This window comes from Culex quinquefasciatus, chromosome 3 (genome assembly GCF_015732765.1).
Source record: "Culex quinquefasciatus strain JHB chromosome 3, VPISU_Cqui_1.0_pri_paternal, whole genome shotgun sequence".
NCBI classification, from domain to species: Eukaryota; Metazoa; Arthropoda; class Insecta; order Diptera; family Culicidae; genus Culex; species Culex quinquefasciatus.
This window is the reverse complement of record NC_051863.1, coordinates 51604574-51623800: the sequence shown is the minus strand read 5'-3', so window position 1 is coordinate 51623800 and position 19227 is coordinate 51604574. Positions and strand designations below refer to the sequence as shown.

Genomic DNA, 19227 nt, shown 5'->3' with positions numbered 1-19227 from the left:
CATAAATAGTAGTTTATGCAACAAGTTGCAAAAAAAGGATTTTTTCGGAACGAGTCGTACATTTATCCAACGAGGTTCACCGAATTGGATAAATACGACGAGTGCTGAAGAAAACAAGTTTTGCAACGAGTTCCATACAACATTTTTGACAATTCCGAAAAACACCCTTTGAGTGAAATTTTAAGTCAAATTTTCATGTATTTTGTTAATAAATCGTTAAAATCAAAAAAAGTGTTACTTTTCGAAACAAGTGCTGAAAAGTTCAATTTTTTATCACCCATTTCAGTGCTGAAAAGTAGAATCATTCAGCATATATTTTGAAAAGTGTTCCCGCATAGAAAAAAACCGTTTGAAAATCATTTGTTAAATATTCAATCAACATTTTACCAAATTGTATACCCACTATTTGGTAAATCATTTTTTTAATTCCTCACCGTCTCTCAAATAGTGAACTATTCCCCATATATGTTGTTAGCAATATTCACTATTTGATTTTTTCCTCTAGCGACACTATGTCAAATGTTTTTTGAAAGTTCATTTTTGCGTATAAATTTTAGGGATTTCACCATTTCTCAAATATTATTTTTATGGTTTTAAATAGTTATTTGAGTGATTTTTCATGGCGCGTTACATTTTGGGAAATAGTTGTAACAACTCGAATTAACATCAATTTTTCAAGGGTTTTCGGGTTTTTTTTTAGCAAAAAAACAGTACAGTTTTTTTTTAATTTATTTTGTCATTTTAGTAGTACAATGATCGAATAATCCTAAGCTAAAAAAGGGAGTTCCTTTTAACAGGTGTTTAATTCAGGGAAGAAGAGGTATTGCGTGTGTCTAAATTCAGGTTTGGCTTGTTAAAAAAATAAGGCATTTCTAATTCTAAACTCAATAAATCTCAAGGAAACTTTCGCTACAGCAGGAGGTTGATCAAAGTCGTACGCCCCATCCAGCACAACGGTAGCATTTGCGATGCCAGCTCCATCTTCGCCATCCTGTGGACGTCGTCGATCAGGTACTCTGCTTGACTTGAAATTGCTTGCGAAAGGAAACGGCGCAGCTGTATCACGCCGGTTATCTGTAGTTTGTGGGACCGCTGGTTGATGAGAGCGTGCCGCACCCTGATGATCTTGTCGCACTTGACGAAATTCAAGTTCAGTTCAAAGCAGGCTTCAGGTACAAACCTTGAAAAAACAAAACAAAATAAACCACAATGTATTTATTTACAATATAATATTCAAGTCCCTTGGTGATATTCCACTCTACGTTGAATAAATTACATCCTCGATACAAAATCTGTAAATAAATCGAGTTTCACATTTGAAATGGGAGAATTTTGAGAACATTTTGAAAGCGCAAATCAAACAGAGTACTTCTGATTTATCCGATGGACAAAGAACGAGCTTGACATAAAAAAGCAAATACAGTCGACTCTCTGGCTATCGATCTTCTCGATATCAATATTGCTCCTGCTGTCAATAAATTTTTCAGTCCCTTCAAGAAGCTTGCTTTGATTTTTCGTTCTATAATTTGATAACTCCCGCTCTCGACGGTCCCTTCAAAATCGACAACGAGAGAGTCCACTGTAGGAATAAAAAATAAAACTTCTCGACATACATACCAGTACATTCTTTGTAATGTTTCCACTTAGGCCGAAGACTCTCGGGCAGCATTGGTTTTATTGCCAGCTCCGTCAACAGAATATCAACTGCGGCTTGGCCGCTCGAAAAGATTTGAATTTTGCTATAGAAAAAATCCGTCCCAAACTTTACCTTTGTAGGGAGAATTAGGATTCTTCTCCTACATAGAAACCTAGATTGATATCCGGATTTCAGTCCTGTGAAATAGAAAAAGAAATCACAAGTATCGATTCCGAGAGGTAAATTTTACAAATCAGGAGCAACATATGAAAAGGGGCAGCTGGGGTCGGAATCGCAAATCTGGAAAGGTACTTTTCGTCGAAATCTGAAAAAAACATGTTTGTTTGCATTAAAATTTATTAAAAGTTTGCGTGATTTTCCGGTTGATTTGTTTTGGTTGATTCAAAGGTCAGTTCTTGAAAGTAAACAAACCTGCTGGAGTTTCACGTAGCACCCTAGAAGCAGACACTTCTGAAAACAAACGATCCGGAAAACCACTCAATTGTCTCCTTTGTGTTGTTTTTCCTCCTCGGCGGCTTCGATCCCGCTGGACGGAAGGATGGAACTTTTTTTTCTAGCTGCTCACGGATGTAAACAAACGCAGCCAATACTTGCTGTGAGGATGGAAGGCAGTTCTTTTTACACTCACTTTTGAAAACACAACACACGAACGCGAAAATAGTGAAGATGCTAATAAACAATCGCGAACCGCGACGACCACGACGAAACGCACCAAAACAAGAGGAGTTTTGACTTGTCAATTTCCAGCGCAGACTTCTTTTATTTGTCGCCGCGCGCGACGGGAGAAAACAGAAATATAAATACAAGAGAAAGAGCGCGCGTGGACTAGCCTTTCACAACACACAAGTTTTTGCTGTAAAATACAAAACAAAATGCTAAATTCCGTATTTTTAATTTAATATCATTTTGAAAAGTTACTGAGATATAACAAAAAACATCGTTTTCAAATAAATTTAGCTACTTTAATGATCTTTTCAATTTCAAGCTGTGAGTTTATCAAAAACGGAACGTTATAAAAAAATTACTCACTCTCTCTCTTAACATGACCCTGCGTAAATGCTGCACCATGTCCTGTCGCGTCAGCGCGTCGTACAGTTCGTCCGCCCGGCATCGGAACTGCTCATTATGCTGTACTCCACTTTCGATTCCCTTGATCCCAAACAGGTAAGCTGAGGCGCTTCGTACACAGCCGTTTGGGACTTGGACATCACCATGTCTTGCAGCATAGGCACCGCGTCCGAAATGATTTCTGCGAAACGGATCGAATCCTCCAGGAAATTGACCTCGTTTCCTTCTTCTGGAACTCCTCGTTCAGCTTCGGGCCGTGCCGGGTCTTGACGTAGTACACTTTCAAGAACATCATGTAGAACACGCACTGCTGTTCGGTTTTCTTGAGCGCCGCGTCCTGCTATACCATCTTGTTGCGAATTTCCTGCGGCTGGCAGTCTTCCGTCCCATACTGCCTGCAAAGTTCCGCCAGGGAGAGCTTAGCGGAGAACGGATTATGCTCGAGGGAGGTTTTGATCAACGCGATCGAGTTCTTGCGCACCAGCAGTGACTTGTCCTCGAGCCGTTCGACGGTACCTTCTAGCACCTGGTGCTGCCAGCTAAGTGGAACCGCGTTCTGGCCCTGGATGCAGTGCCTAATCTGAAGCACCTTCGAGCGAACATGGGCCGAAACGTCCATCGTGTGGTTGAACAAATCATGCAGGAAGTCATCGCGCGTTTCCTTCAGCTCATCGGCCAGTTCCTCCTAGGTAAGCTCAGTCACGATGGCTTTGCCCATGATCTGCAGGACACAGTTGTGCACCACGTAAGATTCCAGGTTCCTCAGTTCGTCGCTCATCGTGGACAAATGTGGAATGATAAGCTTCGCATCGAGCATTCCCAGCTCCAGCAACTGGCTCATGTGCTTTGCCGTTTGGCTGTCGGTCGTGTCCACGTTGAGCCGCTCGACCTTGATCAACACCAGGTAGATCGAAGCGATGCAAACTCTTCGTACAGCAGCATCACGCCGCCAGCGATCGGCGCAATGGTGCTCCATAATCTGCAAGATTCGCACCGGATTACGCTGAAAACGAAAGATGTGTGATGATCTCAAAATAATTAAACGAAACATGTTCCAACTTACTCAACAAACGATTCCTCGCAAAACCGGCGGAGCTTCTCCAACGGCAGTTGAAACAGATTGTACAGCACCTCATCTTTCGTTGTCCTTCAGCGCCGGCACCCGGTCCGCCCGCGGCAGTTCCGACTGAACCAGCTCATCCAAAACATTCGTCCCGAACCGGAAAATCTCAATAAACAGCAGATTGCACGCGCGAAACAGTGTCCGGAATCGGCCACCACAATTATTTTGCACCTCCATTTGCAGCAGCGACAACTTTTTGTTTTGACGGTTTTGACAGATGTTCAAAGGGGGGTTCGGCCATTTATGTCGATCATGTCGATTGATTAATTAAGTCGATCTATATTATGCAATGTTGGATACAAGTGGAATGCATTAAAACTTGGATGCAACCAACAACATTGAAACCATTGAAACGCATGAAACTTTTTTTTTGAAAATGCAGCCCAAGCAAATTGGGTACTAAAGCCCTATGTCCATTTTTATGTACAACGGTAAAAAACACGATTAAAAACCATTTCTGATCACTTTTTTTTCATTTTAATGCAAAAAAAATATTGTCATTTTAGTGCAAAAAAAAAAATATTGGTCCCCTTGGAACGAGCTGTCAAGTAAGGGCCTTTTCTGTCAAGAAGGGCCGTGTAGTTAATTTTTAAAAATTGAATTAAAAATCCATTTTAAATCCTTTGAGGTCGTTCAAAAGGTCATTGTACTCAGAAAAATATTGCGCGTATTCCCGAGAAAGACACGCGGCAAACCAGCCTCGGATCGACGCGCCGCACTTTCGGCAAATGCGCGCTGTCAAATCCCATACTGCACGTTTTGTTTTTGTTGATCTTCTTCTTCGAATCGCCTGGCATTGCTGCCAGGTATGTTTTTAATTGCACAAAAAGTGCTGAAAATCGCTGGCAACAATGTCTACGGCACATTCTGAAATGCCGCACGGCGTGTACCTTTGAAAGAAACGGACAATAAGCTTTATCGTAGTGAACAATAATATCACAAATTTAAGCTTAATTTTAGGACCCAATTGTTGAGAATTGGTTTTGTTAAAAATAATTAAACTAAAAAATAAGGCCATGTAGTTGAATGTTGATGTCACCAACAAATTTTGGCCAGAGTAGGATGCTATGAAACTAACGAACGAAGTTGACTTTATAGCTGTCGGCCACCATTGCTAGTACCAACCACTAGTGTCTTCCTTTTTATCTACAAGGACTTCGCCGCCCTGGGCTCCTAAGTGTATGAAAGTATGGCACGGAGCGACGGCGCCGAATACCCATATTTACACAAAGAATTTTAGAGCGCCCGCCGCGGGATTCGAACCGGCGACCTCTGGATTGTGAATCCAGTGCGCGGTCCGATTGATCCACACGGGCGGGACTATGATGAATGAAACTATGTTTTTTCAACTAAAATCATGTTTATACTTCATGTAGATTAAATAAAAAAAACATGGTATAATATATCAATTTCTAATTTTGTACAAACAGCTTCTTTAAAAAGAATTTTGATTAAAATCAAAAAAATATTTATGCATCAATATAGTTTATCTGAAAAGGTCCTATGTACACAAACAACGTGTTAAACGAGGTGTAACACTAAAATTTTACATGTTGTTCTCTAAAATCATAAGATCTGTCAAATATTTAATTCATAATCAGGAATATGATCAAATTCTTGCAGCATTTAAAATTTAAATTAACAATTTTTCAAATACTGACTATTTGTGAAAACATAACTCCATATTTTTGAACCAACAATTTGACAAATCGTCACCATTTCCTAAAAGGTAATTTAATGTTTCTATATGGTCACTAAATCATCCTCGTTCATCCGGGAATTGCTATTCGATTCTTCTTCGTTCAAGAATGACAGGAAAAGTAAGTAGTTTCACGACGGAATTGCAAAAAATAATTTAGATTATAGAAAAAAGCCGAAATCTTAGCAAAATTTTAAATTTACTTTTACATTAAAATCGAACCAAATGTATGCGAGATATCTTTGGCTGAAAAATGAGTACTTAGGGGAAATATACCCATTTTAATCACTCTAAGCCGTTCGACCAATTCTCATCACTTTTGCCGTTTTCCGCTATTGAATAAACATTTTTAGATGTATCAACAATGGAGAGTTGCTTGCTCACTTTTACTTGAGCTATTTATTACTTTGGAACAGTCAAAAACACTTTATGAAAGTTGTAATTCATGATGAAAATGCTGATAGGCCGACAATAGAAATAGGCTGAGAAAGAGTATAGTTCCCCTACTATAACACTGAGAAAAACTCATTTGTGGTCTATCCAGCATTTCGATCAACAAAGTTAAAAAAAGAAAATGTTAGGATATTTAACACACTTTTAAGAATATTTTTTTTTTTTTTCAAGGGGTGCTTTTTCTTCAAAAAGTGTTTTTAAATTGTGAAAACAAAGCTAAAAATGTCACCGAAAATTTAACAGGGTTTCGGTTACTCCGGTTTTTGAGGAAAACTTCGCGCGACAATAATTTGAGAAGGAAATTTTGATTTAATTAACTCAGTTTGTTGACGTTCTTTGAGTTACATGGGTAATTTTTTTTTATTGAATATGAATGTCCTACAATTTTGAACTTTTTGGTTTAAATTTGTTACTTAGCAGGCAATGCATTTTCCCCGGACGCTTTGGAAGAATTTTCCAGTGGCACATCATTTATCCCAACCCAAGATTTATCGTACTGTTGTCAAAGCGGGTAAAACACACACTTTTTTACGCTAGATCGAACAAAATAAAAAGGAATATCGCATCCTTAAATCGTCACCCACTAAATCATAACCTTGTTCGACTGTATATCTGTTTGTGAAATGTCTTCCTTTTGTGTTGTTCCCCGTCGTCGATGTCTCCGATGGTCTGAGCAAATAAACCCACTCAGGAAACCGTTTTTCTTCCACTCTCTCCATCTTCAGTTTGGCACGCTAAATTGGCTATGGGCCCAATTTTGAGCTGTTTTCGAGGTCCCTTCCCCAGGGGGTGTCTCATATTTTACAGCAGCGTGTTTCGTTAAACAACCGTTCTGTTGACTTTGTGACATCTTCGATCTTTGATTCGGATTGTTGTGCGCTGTTTGCATTCGATTTATTTATTGTTTTCCTTTTTTTGGCAGTGTTTGATGAGCAATATTTGGTTGAACATCAAGTTTGGCTAATACTCAATTCTCTATATATTTGACTTTTTTTCGAGCAGGAAAACAGACTTTATTTATTTTGGGAAAAAATATTTTGTAAAAAAAAACTTATTGTACATCTTATTGATTACAAAAAAAAACTTGGACAAAAAAATGTGGAAATGATACCAAATTTCTTCAAAGATTATTATATTTTAGTTATAATTTCAAGTTGTAATCATCTGTAGCAAATCTGGATGCGGATTAATATTCAACAAGGAAAGCTGCTTTACAATGACATAGGTACACAGCAAAAAATCCGATTGTAAAATCGCATACAAAAGCATGCACATCACCTTCGTCAAAAAAGACACTTAATATTACACGCAGCATGTACATTTTTTGTAAACACAACAAAAAAGTTGCAACCGACGGGATTAAAACCCAGTACCAACAGTAAGGACTGGCGCCTTAGCCCACTCGGCCATTTGACCGATGAAAAGCTGTAAGGATAAACGCATATATGAGCTTGACATTTCGGTCAAGTAGGTTTCCCATACTGACGGGCTACATTTTTCAGGGTGTAAAATCACATAAAATTGCATAAAATAATGCAATATTTATTTTACACCCAGGCCTTTTACACGCAGCTGGATTACTACTTTTCTAGCTGTGTACTTTGAACTCAAAGACTGTTTTTTTCTGTTGCATCGAATCAAAATTAATTGATAATAGTTGATAAATGTAAAACTGATCTCCAAGGAATGTGAGAGGAGGAAAAACACGACAAAAGACATCTGTCAGAATTTTCCAAAGGAACATGAATCAGTATACGATCACAGTAAAAAATATATATGTAAAATCGCATGCAAAAGCATGCACATCACCTTTGTGAGCAAAAGCATGTAATAATTTTAATATTGTATGAAAAAACATGTACACAAAAAGCATGTAAAAATTGATTTTGAACCCCCCAAAAATATCATCAATCCGGTGAGAGTCATATCCAGCTTACCAAGTCCGCGCCCCAACCCTCTCGGCTATCTCGCCGTTGTGAAATAAACTGGATCAATACCGATGTAGCTGTAAGTTCCCCGTACATCCTATACAGTTAATACAGTAAACGACGTATGAGAAAGCTACTGGTAGATTGGTGTTGATACCTAGCAATCACAAGACAGTGAGATTGCCGAGACGTGGACTTGGTAAGCAAGATATGACTCTTATCAGGTTGTTGTTATTTTTGGAGTGTACAACATATTTTTATTTTTTTCATTCGTACATGCTTTTTGTGTACACGTTGTCTCATACAATATTAAATGCTTTTGCTAACAAAGGTGATGTGCATGCTTTTGCATGCGATTTTACCATCGGATTTTTTGCTGTGATTTTTTCGTGATTTTTACAGTTAACACCACTTAAATCAATTCATTTACTTTGTTTCCAAATCAGCAAAGAAAAGTGATAGGTCAAAGGTCATGTGACAAATAAATTACGTTTTTCTATTTTAACTTTTAGTAATTGTCTTTGGTCAGGTAAATATAGCCAAAAAACATTCACAAGAGTTAGGTGCAATTAAAATTTTCAAATTGAAACTCCTTCATCTCTGAACTAAATATTGACAAGCAAACCAAAGTAAATCATCATCCTTTCGATAAGCGCTGCAGTTTAGAGTGCCGATAGGTTTATCGGAGGAAGCATTTATCTACCCCTCCTTATTGACAGCTTAAATATGGGCCAAGATAATTGGAAAGTTCCTTCCCTCAGTCAGACAGGAAACACGTGGGATTTTCTTTAGAGAAAAGGAAAAAAAAACACACGGGAAAAGAAGCATTCCCTACCCTACTTTTGCTGACGATGACGCTCTCGTTTGAAAATGATGAGTTATGTGCTTTTTCTCCTTTTTTTCTTTTGGTTTCCTTTGCCTAACGTTACTGTTGTTTTCGATTCCCGCTACTGGGTTGTTAGTTTTTCGTTTCTTTATATTTTCCTTGTACATTAGGGTGTATCGTTGTTGCATGAGAAAAAATAAAGTTTTTCAAATAAAACGTACGCATATTTACAAAATTTCATCGAACATGTATTGCTGTATTGCACATTCCATGAAGGTTTTGTAATTTGTATGAGTTTGGTTTTGATTTTTATTTAAATATTTACAAAAAATAACTAATATAAGTTTTCTTTGAGTAATTTCCTTAAAAATTTTAATCAATCGCAATCGATTCTAATTTAAGGAAGAGTTTTCAGGATCCAATAAAATACTGAAAATTGCTGAGCTCAAAAAATAATTTTCGTACTACACCCTAATGTGCATGTTCCTGAAGGTACCACTCAAGACACTCAATAATTCACCAGCTCTCTATCAGTCGCTGATTGGCGTTCCAATATCCTGGCGGTGACGGGTTCGGCGTGTGGGTGGATGATTCTGGTTTTGATATATTTCTTAACGGGAAAGCTGTGCGACGTAAGAGTCTGTTGCAGCGTTGATTTGCTCAATGTTTAATAAATTGAAAAATTCAAAGAAACATTCGTTACTTGTAGAATTTAAAGAATCGACGAGAAAATGAAGTTCACCAAAAAAAACTTCCTCGCAAAATAACAAACTAAAATCAAACTTTCGACGGCGCAAGGAACTTTTCTCTTCCTGTTTTGGAAAGTTTCCCACCCCCCTCGGCAACAAACCGTTAAGCCATCGATTGGTGAACGAAAGATGATGATGGGAGGTTGTTCCGAAACCATCAGGGCTCGAGCAAATAAGATTACACCGAGAGTTAGCGCGCGCTTTGACGCGGGGTTTGCCGCCGCACTAACATAACTTGGAGAGTCGGGAAATTTGGCCGCAAAATGTTGTTAGCATCTCCTTCCACCACCGCCGCCGGTGGGAAACTTCTCAATCGAAGAGGAGGAGAGCTTTTTATCGATGTGTGTGTGTTCGTGGAGAAGACCGTCAATCATAAACAAGAAAAAATATATATTTTTGCTTTTTGTTGGTCTTTTTGAAATCAATAATAATTCTATAATAATCTAACTTTGTTTAAGCTAAAAAAAACTTTTGAAACGAAAAGTTCTTTAAAAGCATTTAAAGTAAAATATAAATTTCAAAAATAATATTATATTATATTAGTTATATAAGAGCAATTCTCTGAGATTTCGGTCATTCGATTTTTTTGTATTTTTTAATCCGGCTGAAACGTTTTTGGTACCTTCAGTATGCCCAAAGAAGCCATTTTGCATCATTAGTTCGTTCATATAATTTTCCATACAAATTTGGCAGCTGTTCATACAAAAATGATATGTGAAAATTCAAAAATCTGTATCTTTTGAAGGAATTTTTTGATTGATTTGGTATCTTGGGCAAAGTTGTAGGTATGGATATGAACTACACTGAAAAAAATGATACAGGGTAAAATTTTTTTTGGTGATTTTTAATTTCACTTTTTGTCACAAAAACTTGATTTGCAAAAAAAACACTATTTTTATTTTTATTTATTTTTTTATATGTTTTAGAGGACATCAAATGCCAACTTTTCAGAAATTTCCAGAATGGGCAAACAATCTTTGACCGAGTTATGATTTTTTGAATCAATACAGATTTTTTCAAAAAATCGAAATATTGGTCGCAAAAATTTTTCAACTTCATTTTTCGATGTAAAATCGAATTTGCAACCAAAAAGTATCTTAGTGAAATTTTGATAAAGTGCACCGTTTTCAAGTTTTAGCCATTTATAGGTAACTTTTTTGAAAATAGTCGCAGTCATTCATTTTTTTAAAATTAGTGCTAATGTTTGCCCACTTCTGAAAAAAATATTTTTGAAGAGCTGAGAAAATTCTCTATATTTTGCTTTATTGAACTTTGTTGATACGACCCTTAGTTGCTGAGATATTGCCATGCAAAGGTTAATAAACTGGAAAATTGATGTTTTCTAAGTCTCACCCAAACAACCCACCATTTTCTAATGTCAATATCTCAGCAACTAATGGTTCGATTTACAATGTTAAAATATGAAATATCGTGAAAATTTCCGATCTTTTCGAAAAAAATATTTTCAAAAATTTAAAATCAAGACTTACATTTCAAACGGGCCAAACATTCAATATTACGCCCTTTTGAAATGAATTTCTGAAAATATTTTTTTCGAACAGATCGGAAAATTTGACGAATGTTTCATATTTTAACATTGTAAATCGGACCATTAGTTGCTGAGATATCGACATTTGAAAATGGTGGGTTGTTTGGGTGAGACTTAGAAAACATCAATTTTCCTGTTTATTAACCTTTGCATGGCAATATCTCAGCCGTATCAACAAAGTTCAATAAAGCAAAATTTAGAGAATTTTCTCAGCTCTTCAAAAATATTTTTTTCAGAAGTGGGCAAACATGGGCACTAATTTTAAAAAATGAATAACTGCGACTATTTTCAAAAAAGTTACCTATAAATGGCTATAACTTGAAAACGGTGCACTTTATCAAAATTGCACTGAGATACTTTTTGATTGCAAATTCGATTTTACATCGAAAAATGAAATTGAAAAATTTTTGCGACCACTATTTCGATTTTTTGAAAAAATCTGTATTGATTCAAAAAATCATAACTCGGTCAAAGATTTTTTGCCCATTCTGAAAATTTCTGGCATTTGATGTCCTCTAAAACATATCAAAAAATTAAAAAAAATAAAAATAGTGTTTTTTTGCATATCAAGTTTTAGTGACAAAAAGTGAAATTAAAAATTACCAAAAAAAATTTACCGTGTATCATTTTTTTCAGTGTAGTCCATATCCATACCTACAACTTTGCCGAAGACACCAAGTCGATCAAAAGATTCCTTCAAAAGATAAAGATTTTTGAATTTTCACATATCATTTTTGTATGGACAGCTGCCAAATTTGTATGGAAAATTGTATGAACGAACTAATGATGCAAAGTGGTTTCTTTGGGCATACCGAAGGTACCAAAAAAGTTTCAGCCGGATTTAAAAATACAAAAATTAAAATTAAAGAAAAAATACCGATTCCGTATAGAACTGCTCATAAGTATTACTCTTCCAAAAATCGCGAAAAAAAACCGTTAATAAAATCGAAACTTTTAAATGACTAAACTTCCATTTCTAATTTTTGAGATGTTGTTTCAAAATGAGCATGTTTTAACTCTTTAAAAAATGTTGTAAAAAGTTGGGATTTACTAAAAAATGTGGAAAATAATTTTCGTCTGGGTATTTCTATTTTTAGGATGCTTAGTTTTGTCAACTATGAAAATAATAAAATTGTTAATAAAATCCCTTGCGTGATATGATTAAAGCTGGAATTTCATCAGATTAGGGACAGCATTTCAAGAATAAATCTAGAGTTTTTTTTTTTTTTTTGAAAAGGTCCTATAAACAAAATTTCCAATTTTTGCTTCTTGGGTGTTTTTAGAACCGCCGTGAGTCAGGGGTATTCAAAAACACCCAAAAAGCAAAAAGTGAAAATTTTGTTTATAGGACCTTTTCAAAAAAAAACTCGAGAAATATAAAAAGTATGAAACGATTCCAGAACAAATTTTACAGTTAATGTTGTTGGAGTAAGTGACTAGAAAAAAAATATCATTTTCGATTATTTTAACTGAATGTTTAAAATGAAAAAAAAAACATATTTCAATCAACTTGATTGAGAAAAAAATAAAGTATCGTAAACAGGGGTGGTATTGATTGAGTTTATTTTTCAAATATTTTTCAATCGGTAAGACTTCCCTCAAGTTTTTATTGGGAAGTTCGTTGGGATTTTATTGGGTTTAATGGGAAGAATTTAGAAAAAAACTCATTTTTGGTAATTTTCTTTATTTGCAAGGACATATCTCAAAAAACAAAGGTCGGATCAAAAATGTCCAAAATAGCAAAATGATAAGAATTTTCTAAGCTTTCCGAATATTTTTTTTTTTTCAAAGATGGACAAGAATTGACACTTTTTTTGAAAATTAAAAAAATCACGATTTTTAATCGGTGCAAATTTTGCAAAAGTACATTTCGATTTCGGATTGAATTTTACATCAAAAATGTTTTTTGTGTGCATTTTTCATACTTTCTAGTGCGTCCATCCCGGGAATTCCCGGGACAAAAATCCCGGGATTTTTCTAAAACCGGGAATTCCCGAATCCCGGGATTTTTTGTAATTTGTCCCGGGAAATCCCGAAACCCGAACAGACGGTAATAACTAAATTCATGCCATTTCAATAACAAATACTGTTAAAATAACAGAAAGTGTTATGGAGTATTCTTGCAAAATACAATTTTGCATAAGAGTTTACTAACAGTTTATGTTATCATAACAAAATTTGTTATTGGTATGATATTGATTGCAAGCCAAAACAACTTAGGAATAACATTTTTTGCTATGGAAGAATATCTCAAACTGTTATTGGGATGATCGGATTAGTTGTTAAAATAACAAAAAGTAATAACATAGATTTGTTCGAAGAATAACTAAACATGATGTTAGTCTGTAGATGAACAGTTGAATACATAGTAAGCGATACGAATTTCAAAGCATTAAAATCTCAAAAAAATCAAAAAAAAGAGTATTATATTTACTTGTATTTAGGAAATTAAATTTAAAAAATATCCTATTAAATTATTTTTCATCAAATACCGGCAAAATCTGGGGCAAATCAGGACAAATGTAACGAATTAAGACAGCTATTGAAGCCATTTTTTGCATAATGGCTTCGGTTCAAACAGGAACAGATCATTATAATTCCTAGTATTCGATTTCCAATTATATTCCTCTAAAATCTCCTGTACCTATCCAGACTGTAGTCCTGATTTTCATCAGTTGGCGGTAGTAACATGAAAATAATTTGTAAAATATGTTTAATATAAAACAAGAAATTCAAAACTTATCTAAAATTTAACATTGGCTCGAATCATTTTATTTGTTGTCGCTTATTGTTTTTTAGACATTTTCAAAGAAAATTTTCGAGCTTTTGTAGTCATGTCATATAAAAAATATATAAAAGAAATATATTCATTTAAAACACTTATTTAATTTGAATCACATTTGAATTACAAATTTATGTTCATTTAAAATCCAAAGCACAACAGAGGATAAAAAAAACAATTTTTAATTTCTTTTAATCTATTTCAAAACGGTCGTCCTTGTTTAGATTGAAGTGTAGATTGTCACTAATTAATATTGTTTTGCTTATTCTATGATTTTAAGCTTGAAAACATATCAAATATTATGAAAACATAGATTTTATGACAGCTTTAAAAATTTCCCGGGATCCCGGGAATTCCCGGGATTTCAAAAATATTTTTCCCGTTTCCCGGGAAATTTAAAACCCGGGAAAATTGGACGCCCTAATACTTTCGAATAAAAACTTTTTTTTTCTTTAACTCATAACTTGGCCAAAATATAAAGTCCATCATACCCAATAGCTAAATAGTTGGCACTTTCTCCTAAAACATATCAAAAAAAATAAAATAAAAACGAATAGGTTAAAGTTTGTCAAAATCCAGTTTTGTGACGAAAAGTTATTTAAGAAATTGCTGTTTTTTAACAGCGTTTTTTCTATTTTTTCCTGAATAGCCCCAATCATAGCTTTCAACTTTGTCGAAGACACCAAATCGATCAGAAAAGATTTTCGAATTCTTTCATAGCACTTTTCTATGGACAGCCCCCAAACTTGTGTGTAGACTTGTATGGAGAAACGAATGATGCAAAATAATGGCTTATTTGGACATAAGAAATCAATGGACAAAGTTTCATACAAATTAAATAAAAGTCAGGATTTGTTTTCCAAATTCAAGAGAACGCCCGAAGAACGCCTCTTTTTTCAATCAATCAATTCCTAACAAAGTTTTCTCTAACACTACATTTCAATAACTCTTCAGATTTTCCTAAAATCAAATTTAAACCGATTTAAAGAATCTGGAACTCAACTTCATCGAACAGCGATCTTTCCACTTTATTTGGCAAACCGTTCCGAAGAGTAATATCCTGCGGGCGACGGCTACACAACACAGCCCACAAACAGTTCCGCTCGATGAACAGGAAGAAGATATGAGTGGATTCGATTGTTTGCTTTCTACCCTGGAAATTCTCGTCCTCTCGGTCTTTGGGACCGGTCCAATTGTCCAGATGGGTTTGGGGGTAAAAGGAAGGACCTTCCAGCAGTATGTAGTGGGACAGGACATGGACGAATTCAGTTGAGTACAACAGGTTGCCGAAAATATTAAATTCAATGGAAGCCATCAGCGAGTGGTTGGGGGGCCTCCATAAGAAATCATTGATTGAGCCATTCGACGAGGGGGGACGTTTTGGGTGGGAATCGTTGACCACCAACCAAAACCGAGGAAAATGTTCGAGACGAGTGTTCACGAAAATATCAAGACATGAAAATAAGCAATTTTACTAAACCGAATTTTGACATGAACACTCGCTTTTTTTCAGTGTTATACCTGGGAATAGTTTCCACGGAGTGCGTCCTCAACGAACGACGAAATAACAATCACCCTGGGTCGGGTCGAAGTTTCGTTTCAATTTGGCAAACGATGGAATTCGTATCACGCCAATAAGCCATTAGCAGAAGGTAGAAATCGAAGCCCTCCTTGCTTCGGAAGCTTAATCTTTTTTAGAAAATTGAGCAGTGATAGAAGCATTTAAAGGAGAGCTTTTTTGAGTTGAGTTGAGTTGAGTTGAGTTGAGTTGAGTTGAGTTGAGTTGAGTTGAGTTGAGTTGAGTTGAGTTGAGTTGAGTTGAGTTGAGTTGAGTTGAGTTGAGTTGAGTTGAGTTGAGTTGAGTTGAGTTGAGTTGAGTTGAGTTGAGTTGAGTTGAGTTGAGTTGAGTTGAGTTGAGTTGAGTTGAGTTGAGTTGAGTTAGATCGGAAGAGCTGAGCTGAGTTGAGCTGAGTTGAGCTGAGTTGAGTTGAGCTTGAGTTGAGTTGAGCTGAGTTGAGTTGAGTTGAGTTGAGTTGAGTTGAGTTGAGTTGAGTTGAGTTGAGTTGAGTTGAGTTGAGCTGAGTTGAGTTGAGTTGAGTTGGAGTTGAGTTGAGTTGAGTTGAGTTGAGTTGAGTTGAGTTGAGTTGAGTTGAGTTGAGTTGAGTTGAGTTGAGTTGAGTTGAGTTGAGTTGAGTTGAGTTGAGTTGAGTTGAGTTGAGTTGAGTTGAGTTGAGTTGAGTTGAGTTGAGTTAAGTTGAGTTGAGTTGAGTTGAGTTGAGTTGAGTTGAGTTAATCTTATATTCGAACGAAGCATTTAACTTGACAATTTCAGATGAACTAATCCAACAAGATTAAAGCGTTTCGTTCAACCAAAAGCAATTCCGCAGACCAAACAATCCCTGAAATTCCTAGCCATCAGTTTACTCCGCCAATTTACCACTTTGTCGGTAGTGGCTCGTTCTCGAAACTCCCCAAGGTAGCGAATATTTGATTATCCGAACACCCCCCGCTCTCAGCAACGCCAATTCCAGGGAAACTTCAAGTGTCTGATGGCCGGACAGATGGATTTCTCTCTCACACAGAAGATTTCAGGGGAAAACCATCACCCGCCAACCAACAATCCAGCAGGGACCACTTAATTAGCGCACTAATTAGTATACACACCGGTTTGGCTCCTAAGGCAAGCACATTTTCACGCAGTATTTGTCTTTCTTTTTCCACGTGAAACGGCTCAGGTTGGCGGAAATGCTTCATCTTTTTAAATTGTAGACACTTTCTTGAAATTGTTGAAAGAGCAACATTTAAAGGTTGGTTTCAGACCAAATACATTATTCTCTTTTTATTTTGAGGTTATGTCATAAAAACTCTGTGTGTTATGTTCCCCCTTAATTGTGATAATTCTCTGTTTTTCTTTCCCACTTTTCCACCCCCACAGAAACTATCTGCTGAAAACCCGGCTCTCCAAGGGACCAAACAAGATCGTTCTCTCGCCGTCGGATTTCGTTTTTCCGGTTGACATGAGAAGGGTAAGTACGAGAGAGAAAAAAAAAAGTGTCAGCGGTGTACAAGGCCACGGTCAGGATGACAGCTAAATTTATGGCCTCGGGTGTTTTGGTGAGGCCTCAACGGAAAAAAAAATTGGTGAAAACTAGAGTGAACGAACGCCCACCCATTGAGGTTAGGCTGAACCTTAACTTTATCATTCCCGTGCTGGGCTTCCTAGAAGAAGAGAGAATGCTTCTTTGTGCATTACCCCTGAAGGCCATAATGTGATTGGATGCCGAAAAAGTGGGATTTCTACAGGTGTTTTATTTATAGATCCATTACGAGTGGGTTATTTTGCCCCAAAAAGCTTGCCTTATTTTTCTAAGAGCTTCTAAAATAGCTTTGAGCTCACACCTAAAAAATTCTTTAGAGTATCGCAAAAAAAAGCTTGATTCATTCCAAACTCTGAAGCAGCCTTATCACCTAATTTGCCCGTTTAAAGAAGTCTCAATGAAACAGTTTGGAAATCTGTATCCAGAAAAATATATTCTCATCAAAGTTTTAAAAGTATTCTCTATTCTTCAATTCGATAATCATTAAATTTGACCCTTATCAAACAAGTACAGTCGATATAGCGATGACCGTCGAGGAAAGGAGACATCAGTTAAAGAGCGAACGAGCTGACCAAGGGACTGAAGAATCCATTGAAGTAGGGTGAAATATCGAAAAAATCAACTTCCGAAGAGTCAACTGAAGTTAACCCTTGCATACCAAATTTATGTTAATTCTTTTTACACCCTTTGTTTTGAGTAAGTTTTGTAAAATGAAATACTTACCATAAGTGCGTCCATCCTGGGAATTCCTCGGACAAAATTTCCAGGAATTCCCGAATCCCGAGATTTTTTTAATAATTTGTCCTGTAAATTCTCGGCATTGAAAAAAAAACAATTTATGGTCTGGAAATTCAGTTTTGGTAGTGGAAATAAATGGACAGTTGAAGATTTAGTAATCGATAACCCGAGCAGACGGAAATAACGTGGGAATAACATTTTTTGATATTTGAAAATACTTGGCAAATAACATTTTATGTTATTTATAACATGTTTTGTTATTCTTCGTTATGATATTTTTGTTATTGGATTGTTATTGTAATAACAGACTCATAACATTTTGAGTTATTCTTCGAACAAATCTTTGTTGTTCTTTTTTGTTATTTTACATATACTAATTACTTTTTGTTATTTTAACAACTAATCCGATCATCCCAATAACAGTTGGAGGTATTCTTCCATAACAAAAAATGTTATTCCAAAGTTGTTTTGGCTTCCAACCAATACCAGACCAATAACAAATTTTGTTATGATAACATAAACTGTTATTAAACTCTTATGCAAAAATGGGTTTTTCAAGAAAATTCCATAAAACTTTTTGTTATTTTAACAGTATTTGTTATTGAAATGGCATGAATTTTGTTATAACCGTCTGCCCGGGTAGTGTATATCAACATTAATTTGGCTTATTATGGAAAATTGGTAAATTTTTAGTTTACAGATCCGCAAAATGTCTAGCGCTTTATATTTTCTATTTAATTTTATTTATTTTTAAAAAGACTTACATATACAGCAATTTCCCACGAAAACAGCATGGAAAAAAACAAAAGTGCTCGGATCGGGCTCAAAATTTTTGTGGGAGTTCCCTGGCCGAAATAATTAGACCCGTATTTTTTTGTTTGGCCATTAGGGTGACCTACGCCGTGTTAGGGTGGTCTGAAAAATTGCCATTATCGTCGATTTTCGCAAAAACCACTTTTTTCGAAAAATCATAACTCCTCGCCATTTCAACCGATTTCAATTGTCTTATACGCAAATGAAAGGTGATAAGTTGGCCTTTCAAAAAAATAGTAAGAAGTTTCAAAAATCTAGCCTAACATATGAAAGGGCGTATGCAACTTTAAAATGCCGTTTTGACGGTGTCTGGACCAAAGAGCCTATGTCTGGAAATAATTTTATCGGATTCCCGGACATTTTTACATAACATACTAAAAAATGGGAGGATTATTAGATTCCGAGATATGATTTTGAAAATAAAATCCGTGTTATCTGACGCGCCGCGCGCAAAAACCGGAGAATGACGAAATTGGCAAAAAATCAACTTTTTTCACAAAAACTGCGATAACTTAAAAATTTCAGCGATGACCTATACATGTCGGGGTACCAAAAGTTGCGTCTTTTCATTACGAAAATTTTGGTACCCAGACATCTATAGGTCATCGCTGAAATTTTAAAGTTATCGCAGTTTTAGTGAAAAAAGTTGATTTTTTGCCAATTTCGTCATTCTCCGGTTTTTGCGCGCGGCGCGTCAAAAAACACGGATTTTATTTTCAAAAAATCATATCTCAGAATCCTGTT

The 19227-nt window shown here is 35.9% G+C and overlaps 1 protein-coding gene across 1 annotated transcript in view; it reads left to right on the top strand.

Annotated features, from left to right (window-relative positions):
• Positions 1–19227, top strand: part of LOC6049252 — a 180072-nt gene that overhangs the window by 113310 nt on the left and 47535 nt on the right. Inside the window, exon 6 of the mRNA XM_038260789.1 lies at positions 16770–16860. Coding sequence (XP_038116717.1) covers positions 16770–16860 — 91 coding nt within the window. The remainder of the gene's footprint in view (positions 1–16769; positions 16861–19227) is intronic.